Source organism: Gracilinanus agilis, chromosome 2 (genome assembly GCF_016433145.1).
Source record: "Gracilinanus agilis isolate LMUSP501 chromosome 2, AgileGrace, whole genome shotgun sequence".
Lineage (NCBI taxonomy): Eukaryota > Metazoa > Chordata > Mammalia > Didelphimorphia > Didelphidae > Gracilinanus > Gracilinanus agilis.
Genome location: NC_058131.1, coordinates 387,445,412 through 387,455,845, shown reverse-complemented (window position 1 = coordinate 387,455,845; position 10,434 = coordinate 387,445,412). Strand labels below are relative to the sequence as shown.

The 10,434-nt window shown below is 39.7% G+C and overlaps 1 protein-coding gene across 1 annotated transcript in view; it reads left to right on the top strand.

Moving 5' to 3' along the window:
- Positions 1 to 322: 322 nt before the first annotated feature.
- The window catches only part of GALNT10 (polypeptide N-acetylgalactosaminyltransferase 10), a 171,665-nt gene continuing 161,553 nt past the window's right edge, over positions 323 to 10,434 (top strand). The window contains exon 1 of the mRNA XM_044664481.1: positions 323 to 590. Coding sequence (XP_044520416.1) covers positions 429 to 590 — 162 coding nt within the window. The 5' untranslated portion in view covers positions 323 to 428. The remainder of the gene's footprint in view (positions 591 to 10,434) is intronic.

Below are 10,434 nucleotides of genomic sequence, written 5' to 3'. Positions count from 1 at the left end.
TTACCTAAGCTAGTGGGCGGGTGAGACCATCTGGGGACCGGCGAGGGGGAGCACGAACTCACCCCCATCTCAGGGCCAAGGCCAGCTGAGGCCAGTCGTACTTGAGGCACAGATTAGGGTTGACCTGGAGTCTAGAAAAAGTCTTTTTGATGTGGGTGGAGGTACAGCTCGTGTGATCTAACGAGAATGGAGGGAATGAAGGATGTGGGTGGTGGGTCTTCATCCCCTCCCCCCGAGGTGGGGGTGTGGTGGTAGCGCCCGGCTCCCCTCCTCTCTCGGCGGAGCGGAAGTGTCGGGGAGTTGGACTGGGGCCGGCGCCGGGGCCGCTTCTCCCGGCCGCTGCTTGCTGCCGCCGCCGCTGCTACTACGGGCGCCGCGGAGTTGGTGCCCGGGGCCGGGGCGGGCGCGCTCCAGGGGGACCGGCCCCGATGAAGCGGAAGGAGAAGCGGCTCCTGCAGGCTGTGGCGTTGGGGCTGACGGCCCTTGTCTTCCTGCCCAACGTTGGACTGTGGGCTCTCTATCGAGAGAGGCAACTGGAGGGCGGCCCCGGAGGTGCTGAGGCGGCGGCGGCCAGAGCGGGGGTCGCACAGGTGAGCGAGCTCGCCCAACGTTCCCCGGTCGCGGTCACGGGGAGATCCCGGATGATTCTCCGGGAACTGGCCTGGGAGCCCAAAGGGATGAGGCACCGCCAGCCTGACCCCCGATAGTTGGGGGGAGCCCAGGTGCGCCTCCCCCTCCCCGTAAGGGGATCTGCTCAGACTCTGAGGGAATGAGACAGAATATGATGCTTCCAAAGGGAGGGTCCCCTTTCACCCCCTACGTGATGGGGAAGTGGGGCAAGTGGACATCCCCAGGTGAGGTTTGGGGGCCCTTCCCCTAGTCAGCTCTCTTCTGACCCTATAGGAATGATAGATGCCTAAGAGGTTCCCCAAGGAGTTTCCCCAATGGAGAGATCCTTCCTCTTCAGTTAGCCCCAAGACTCCCTCTCCTAGCACGCCCATCCTTCCCCCAATTGCCTTTCTCAATTCCTTTCCCCTGTCACTTCCATCTTCTTACCTCCACATTCTTGCTTTCTGTTGCTACTTACTCTTTCTGCCTCTTCCTTTTGTAAACCCCAGGAATCATTCCAGTTTTTTAGCCCCAGAGTAAGAGCTGCTCCTTCCTTTCCTCTACCATTGAGAACTTGCTCTCACCGACCGATTTCTCCCCTCCCCCCAAACACACATACAGACATTTGCTGAATGACTGTCCTTATACTGGTTAGTTCCTTCTCTGTCTTCTTACCTATGTAATTAATGGCCATTTTCCCATCATGGGTTCGATCCTCTTCCAAAAGGGACCTTCTAGCTTTTTCAACCACTAGCCTCCCTTCTTTCTAAGTCCAGTGGTCCTATTGATGGACATTCTGTCTTTACTGGAATGTTTTGGCAAAGATCAGGTGGATCAGATTCCTAATGGGTATACCTTGGTGAACAAAGTGCCTATATAACTAACTGACTTAAGAAAACAGTTCTGAATTTCAGAGCTGGCTTGCTTATCCCTTTTCTTGCTTGTTCTGTCATTGCTTAAGCATAGGATGTCAGAGCAAAAAGAGACCTTAGAGATCATCATTTCCATTCCCATCATTTCACAGAGGTAACTAAAGCCCAGAGAGGGGAATGGTTTACCCAAGATCAGAATTTTTGTAGTTCATTGCTTGAACATGATATTGCCCACAATATCATGCCCCATATTTCTTTCATATAGGTTGAGATTTAAAGGTGCAAAGTATCCAATATCTTAGGTCTCTTCAGATCTTCTGGCAATTGGTGAATATAAAAATGTTATTGTTGGGAGTGAAGAATCCAGGATTGGAACCTAGTGAACTTGCCAGAATGTATTTACTCTTACAAGTAGGAGTGAAATAAGAGAAGGCTTTTTTGTTCTTTTTATGGTTTTAATAATGATATCATTTTATATGAGGAAGTAGAAATCTAGACTTGAAGTCAGGAAATCTGGCTTCTCTCACTTAGCCTGAGTTTTCTCATCTGTACAATGGATTTAATTTCTGCTCTAACTACATTTCAAAGGTGTTGTTGGAGAGAGAGGAAAGAGAAACATGTAACCTGTAATATGATGGAGGTGTGCTGCTTTTATAACTTCCTCATTGAATGAGAAACCATTGGGTGTACAGGTAGTAGGACTGGGATGAATACTTTGACCATGTTCAGAGTTTTCTAGAATGAGATTTCTAGAAGAATAAAAGTACAATTAGGTGGATAACAAATGGATCCATTGTTTTTTAATTACAACTTGGAGGGAAGTCTTTAGTGCTGTGCCATAGGGCTCTAAATCTCTAGATTTGACCCATGTTAGTGTTCATTTTAATTGAGTTATTTAGTTAAATAACATGGATGATATGCTTATAAAATTTTCAGATAATGGGCAAGAAGAGGAAGGAAAACCAGTGCAAAGCCCCGCAAAGTCCCAGGTAGCCAGTCTAGGAGGATTTATGGGAAAACATGAGAAATTATTGCACAGAATAAGATAGTTTGTGGTCTGCACTTTTGATACTTCTTGGATATGAGATCATAGATACATTGAAGCATAAATGTAAAGTCATAGAATCCAAACCAACATAGGTCCTCAGAAGGCATCAAGTCTAATGTATACCCAACATATTCCTGATAAATGGTCTGAACATTTCCAGTGACAAGACATTTACCACTTCCCTACTTTAAAATGAAATTTAAAAAAAAATCAACTGCTCAGGTACAATGTGGTGATGTGACTAGGAAATGAGCTGGTGGTTTTAATGATAGTAATAGCTAGAAATTTTTTACATAGATTATCTCATTTTAGTATGGTAGTTAATGTGGCTGTCACTGTTCACAGAGCACAATTGCATATGGGCCAAACGCCCTTAGATCTAGCCAGGAGTAATGTTCCTAGCTTGGGGCACCACATTTTGTGAAGGACTTTGATGAACTGGATTGTGCCCAGAGGAAAACAACTAGGACTTGAAATAATGATGTATAAAAATTGAAGGATCTAGACATGATTAGCTTGAAGAAGAGAACACTTATGAGGTATATGATCACTGTTTCCAAATATCTGAAGGTCTAGCATGGAAAAATCTAGAAAAATTATATTTGTTCTGCTTGGCTCCAGGATCGAAATTAGCAATGGGTAGAAGATATAGGGAAGCAGATTTCAGTTCCAGTCAAGGAAAAATTTCCTAAAACTTAAACTATCCAAAAATAGAATGGACCATCTTCAGGAATAGAATACAAATAATCCCTGAGCTTCAGTTTTCTTATCTATAAGTGGGAATAATAATAACTTTTACCTGCCACATAGAAGCCATTGTGAGGCTGGAATGAGACGTATGTTAGTGCTGTTTTGCAAACTCTAAAATACTATATAAATGTCAATTATAGAATTCTCTGCCACTGGAGATCTTTGACCAAGGACTATATGACTGCTTGTCAAAGATTTTATAGAAAGGATTGATTCCAGTTCAGGTAACAGATAATTTAGATGACCTCTGCTACTTGTTTAATTCAATTTAATAAACACTTATTAAAACACCGATATGGAGATTCAAAGACCAAAACCAAAAGAAAGATCCTGGTCCCCTGGGAACTTTGGGACAGCATGTGCATAGATAAGTAAATAGAAATACTATATGAATTTGGTGAAGAGGGTCAGGCAGTAACTCTTAACAGCTGACAAAAGGGAGGAATCCAGGATCACCTCATGGAAGAGGAGGCATTTTAATCTGAGCCTCAACTAGATCAGGAGATTCCAAGAGGTTAAGGTGAAAGGGGAAAGCATTCCAGGCATGAGGAATGGATGGACCATGTGCACAAAGAAGGAGGTGAGAGTTGTAATGTCGTGACTGGAGAAGTGTAATTAAGATAGTTTGACTGGAAAATAGATTACACAAGCTGGAATGATGTGAAATATAACTGTAAAATAAAGGTTGGAGCCAGATGGCAAAGGGCTTTAAATGTCAAGCAAAGGAGTGTGTATTTTATCTAGAAGCAATAGGCAGGCACAGAAGCCTTTTGAGCAAAAGAGGTAACATAGACTTGTATTTAAGGAATATTAATTTGACAGCTTTATATAAAATGCATTGAAGAAGGGGAAACTGGAAGAAAGGAGACCATTAACAAAGCAGCTGCAATAAATAGTTTAGGCAAAAGGTGATAAGAACCCTAATTTGGGTGGACATTGCCCATTGTCCAAAGGGTCTCCCCCTCACCTTTGAACTTCTGCAACATTTGGAATTACAGGGATAGGGCAGGTGTTCCTCTTTACAAAGAAGGTATCTGGTTCCTTAAGGAGCTTAGCTTCCATGAGCTTCTGTGAGTTCTTTGGAATGTGGAAGTTCATTATTAAGTTAACACCTGCAATTTGGCTATTATCCAGAGAGTCTTCTGTGGTTTCATTGCTGTGGCAGTTGGAGACTCACTATTTTGAACAGACCCAGGTGTGTAGTGAGAAAGTCAGGGTTAATGGTTTTTTGCCCTGGGCTTTCAGGTAAATTACCCTGTGCCCAGTGGGCACTAGGAGCAGGTACTGAGGAGTGGAGAGAGAAGCATCTGGGGCAGTTCTCAGAGCCTGTAATGGGAGGCAGACAAACATAGACTTTGAAAAGTCAAACAATGGTTCAAGTCAATGTTTTTATCCTATTATTAGGACTTGGGGTGGAGAGGAGAGAGAAAGAATGGCAGTAATTCAATGTAGTGGACTGTTCTTGCTGAAACTTTTTGTTTTGTTTTTCTAAATAATTATCTTTTGGCCTCTATTTGAGCTATATGATTATGTGGTTTTCAAATGAGAATTCAGAATATAAATCCAAGTGATACTGGATTTAAAATATCTGTTGCCTCTCAGGAATATACTACCAAATTTTTGCAAATTTGCACCAGGTGTAAGATATTGAGCTGGTACCCAAAAGAAATCCTATGATTCAGAGTTGGAAAATTCCAGAAATGACTTTAAACTGTCAGAACTTTCAGAAACATTGTCAGAAACCATCAGAAACATCATTCCTTTTTCTACTAAGTATTTAATAAGTGCCTACTATGTTGTTTTTTAAAAATCAAAATCCTTACCTTCTGTTTTAGAATCAATAGTTTCTAAGGTGGAAAGTGGCAAGCCCTAGACAATTATAGTTAAGTGACTTGCCCAGGATCACATAGCTAGGAAGTGTCTGAGTTTGAATTTGAATCCAGGACCTCCCATCTCTAGGCTTGGCTTTCTATCCACTGAGGCAGCTAGCTTCCCCCAAGTGTCTACCCCCATGTTGGGGAAGACACAAGATACCATGGAATATTTTAATTGGAAAAGACATTGGTACATAAGATATTAAAAAATAGGATATAGAGTGTAAGAACTAGATATAAAATATAGAATGTCCAAATAAGAAAGGACAAGAGAAATTAATTGATTCATTCTCTTAACACTTTTTAAGCATGTTATAGTCAGAATACTGATTGCTAGGTGCTGAGGATAGTTCAAAGATATTTCCATTTTTTATCCCAGGTATTGCTGTTATACAAATTTCCAATTATAACTATTTCCAGTTATGCTGCTTTTTAAATAATTTGGCATCTTAACCACAGAGCAGACCAATTCCAAGTTCAAATGGTTATCCTAGTAATTGATTAAAATCATTCCATTGATCATGTTCAGGGCTCCTCATTGCCCCTGAGTGAGTGCCACTGAGTACATAATACTTTGCCTGATATTTAAAGTGCTCCACAATCTGGCTTAGCCTCAGCTTTGTGGCCTTATTTTATTTACCTCACTTCCCTCAATCCATGCTTCATTCCAGCCATCTGGACTACTTGCTGTTCCCCAATTTCATCCTGGCCCCTCCTTACTTTGTATATTTGCATCTAGCCTTCCCTGCTTGCAGTGGACTCCTTTCCTTCTCTGCACCTTTTCATCTCTGCGTTTTGAAGGTGAAGCTTGGCTGTTACTCCTCCACAAAACCTCCGTTGATTCCTTTAGCAGCAAAGTCCCCTTCACATCTTTCATGCCTCTTTATTTTATCTCTTCATACTTCTAATTCTGGAGTCATTTATTTACATGTCTTATTTCCTCTGTTTACTCTTTGAGGACAGAAATCATAGGATTTTTATCTGGAAAGAACTATAGCTGTCATCTAGTTCAACCTTTTCATTTTACAGATGAGAGAACTAAGGCCCAAAGAATTTAAGTAAATTGCACATGCTCTTACAATGAGTAATTTTTTTCTGTCTTTAACTCGTAGTTTTTCCACACTATTTATTCAAAATGCCACTTTCTCCCCAGCATCCTGGCCATAGTATTTTGTATATAGTAGGCAGTGTTTAAAATGAATTGTCTAGTGACAATGCCTGACCTCTGAGGAAAAGTATGGAAGAGAAGAGGTAGCACGTGATGTTTCTGAGACCAGTATGCCTCTCCTCTGCTCTCCAGTTCTCAAGAAAATCCTCAATGTCTTTAATTCAATAAGCCTACTTTATCTATGAAATTCATTAGTCATGTACTATGCCCTATAAATATCTAGGGTGGCATTCTTAGAGGTAAAGCTCTGCCATCATTGAGTTTAGTACAATGGGGAAAACACAGGGACCCATGTAAATGTAATTTCTACCAATTACTGTTTAACAAGTGCAAAGAAGAAATCTAAACTAAATGCTCAGAAAGCACTATTTTAAAATACATTCTTCTTTGTTTTTAAGAGAAGTTTCTTTAAAGGCAATGCCCTTATCAATAAGAAAAATTCACTGCCTTTACTGGGTTGTTCAATGAAGACATTTTAAATGACTAATTAGACATCTGTTAGATTTGGGGACCAGGTTTTTTTTTTACCCTCTGGTAAGATTTGAAAGTTCTGCCTCTAGTTACCATCCCTCAAGATTCTTTGGGCCTTTACTATCATATTTGTGACTTTCCTTATCACAAAATAAATCTGTATTGGCTGGGGAAAGTAGACTTTTCTGACATTAAAAATTACATTTGTTAAAAATAATTAACAAATGTCTAGTACAACATTCCTGTTCCACCACACCCTTCTGTTGCACCCTAGGCTTATCTTGCCTCCTCCTATTCCCAGCTTTGCTGCCACCCTTAAGGCTACCTCCCTGTCTTGCTGTATTCAATATGGTGTTCAGTAGTGGATTTCAACAGAATGGATCATAGTTTTTGAGATGGAGATGGGAAGGAACCAGAAAAATCATTAAGTTCATCCCTCTTATTTGAAAGAGAAAGAACCTGGGCCCCAGAGCTTGGAAATCACTAGGCCAAAGTTAACCAAGTAGTAAGTAGGAGGTCCGGGATTTTAGCTAGGAACCTTGAGCTCCAGGTCCAATGTTGTTTGTTTCTTTCCCTCTCGCTTTACAATGGGATTTCCCCCCCTGTGATTTGGAAGCAATATTCAGAGTCATATAACTTGGTCAGCAACCAAAAAGATGACTAGACTTTGTATTCCACGAGGACAAAAAAACCCTTTAGTTTTTTTCAACTGAATTAAATATAGTCTTATACCTCCCACTCCCAACCCCCAACTAGACTTATCTAAAATTTGAGTGTAATTTGTGAAGAATGTACCTGTATTTTTTTCTTTTTCCTTTCAGAGATATCTCATTTTAAGAATGCAGCCTTTATTCAGACAAATTTACTATTGTGCCTGTTTCAGAACCTAATGCAGAGCCTTATATACAATAAGCACTCAAATAGTAGTTAAGTGAATGGACTTTGTAAGACCAGAAAGGAAAATCCAGACTTAGATATTTCTGTGTTCATTGTGGGGCAGCTAGGTGGCATGATAGAGCTCTAGGACTGGAGTCAGGAATATCTGAGTTCAAATTTGGCCTTAGATACTCTTATTATTTGTGTGACATTTAACCTGATTTACCTAAGTTTCATTATCTGTAAAATGAATTGAAGGAGGAAATGGCAAACCAAGAAAACCCAAAGTGGGGTCACCAAAAGCCAAGCATGAGAGAGAAAGAGAGAGAGAGAGTGTGTGTGTCCGTCCTGGTTTTGGTCTCAGTACTAAGTATGTTTTACATTACAGGGATGTGTGCTGCATATTAAAAATCCCAATTGTGGAGAGAAAAAAAGCAAACCACATTTTTTAAGAGTGGAAGCAGTAGAATATAGTGGAAAAACTAACAGACTTTGAAGACAGGAAACTTAGGTTCTGATCCCAGTTCTACCACCTATTGTGTGGCCATGGGCAAATAATTATGTAACTTATGGGCCTCAGTTTCTTTATACAATGATGAGATTTTTAAGAGTTGCTTTCTAAAATTACCTTTTTAGTTCTGACATTCTATTTTCTAAGGTCTCTTCTAATGCTCACATTCTTCTAAGTTATAACTTCATTAGAAAATAATATTTGATTACTCCAGGGGAATAGTGGATTACCCAGTGACTTTAATATTCAGGTAACAGGAGTTCCTCTCCCTTTTTTAGGACTTTAAATCATTCTTAGAACATTAGGAAATCGATGTAAGGATTTTATTTAAACCACATTTTTCTTAGTGGTGGCAAGAGCCTGCCCCATCAGAAAATTAAGTAATCAGGCACCATATAAATAGAGTCCTGGAATGATTACCCTAAACTGTTTCCACATAATGGCTAGGAACATTTAGACAGCTAATCACTAGAATGTTTGCATGCTCAGGTGAAACATGATGCGTTAGGAAAAGGATTATCGATCAGCTAAAGGAGATTGGCTTGGCTGAATCCTTCTCTTCATGCTGAGATTGGGATTTTGGAGAGAGGCATTAGCTTTCATAGTAATGTAAGTTGTAGGTACATATTAAAGTCAGTGTTTGTATTCTTATTTGTATAATAAGTCTTAGTTGTATAATAAGTGTGGAAGAGACAGTAAATTAATACTGTGTGGAAGGTGGGAAAAGGCATGCTCAGACAGTAATGCCATGTGGGAGAGGATTTTTCTTCTGCAATAGGATAACCATAATCCTAGGAATTATAACCATAGAAATTAGAAGTAACAAATATGTCCCATAGGTGTCTCCCTCTTTCAAAAAGAAAAAAAACAAGTTCCATTTTAAAAATAAGCATCATAGAATATTAGGAGGGATTTCAAAATATAGACTGCTGGTACACAGAGCAAGGGATGTGTGAATTGGAATTACCCTTATAGATCACCTAGTCCAACCCCTTCATTTTACAAATGAGGAAACTGTCCCAGGAAATAGAAGACCAGATGATGCCCAGTTAGGGAGTAAAGGAGTCAAGAATAAATTCCTTTTTTTTCCTAAGTCCTGACCTAGTGTGTTCATCTGTCTGCCTCTTTAACTCTTTTTCATTCCCCACCCCCACTACCCAATAGTTATATATGTCTTTATTTTGTCACTTAGACAATAATAATTCATTGAAGATTCTCTAAAGTTGAATGCATTGTTAACAAAAAGCTACCATAAGATTAGTTCCTACTGTAATACAGCTTGTTTTATAATTCATGACCTTTTAGCTTGGTGAAGCACTCTATTGATATTTTCCAAGACAGAGTGAACTAAATAATTCAGCTTGCTTTGACCAGTTGTTCCTCTTTTTCTTTACCTTTGAATGTCTGCTTTGGTGTCCTCTGTTGAATGCCAGTAGATGAAATAACAACTCATTTTTCTATTAGGAAACAAATGAAAATTTTAAGCATAAAAGGCAAAATCTCTTCAAATTTCACAAAAAGATAGTAGCTTCCATTTCTTTAGAACTTTAACATTTACAAAGTACTTCCCTCATACTCTGTAAGGGTACAAAAAGTTACACATGGGAAAATCAGAGCTTCAAAGGGTAAAGTGACTTAGAAGTATTTGATTTCAATACAGGTCTTTAGAAGATCTTAACAGGCTAGAACAATGGGCCAGATGTAATAAGTTGAAATTTAATAGGGGGGATATATGTCAATCCCTACACTTGAATCTAAAAAGTCTCTTTTACAAGTTGCAAAATAAGGAGAAGTTAGATAACTTTGTGTGAAAAAAAATCTAGAAATTCAGTGGACTCTCTATTCACCAGTAGTGTCAAAGAACAAAAGAAATTCTAAGTAAGTGTGATTACAATGGGGGTGAAAATTAGTGCAGAGATTATACAGATAACAGGATATTCTGAGTGTGAGGTGCCACCAAGACATCCAGGTGGAGATGTCCTTCCAGAAATTGAAAAAATATGGAATGGGAGCTCTGAGTAGATGATACATTGTTAATACAGATTTGTGAGTCTTCCCTGTAGAAGTGATCATTGAAACCATGGCACTGCATAAAATCAAGGGAGAAAGTAAAGAAAGGTAAACGAAGTTCAAGGACAAAACCTTTAGAGGATGCCTATATTTGAGGAATAAGGAGAAAAGAAAAATTTGCAAAGGAGTCAGTCCAGTTGTGAGAGAAGAATTTCTATAGTAACCAGAAAACCCAGCCACCTAGC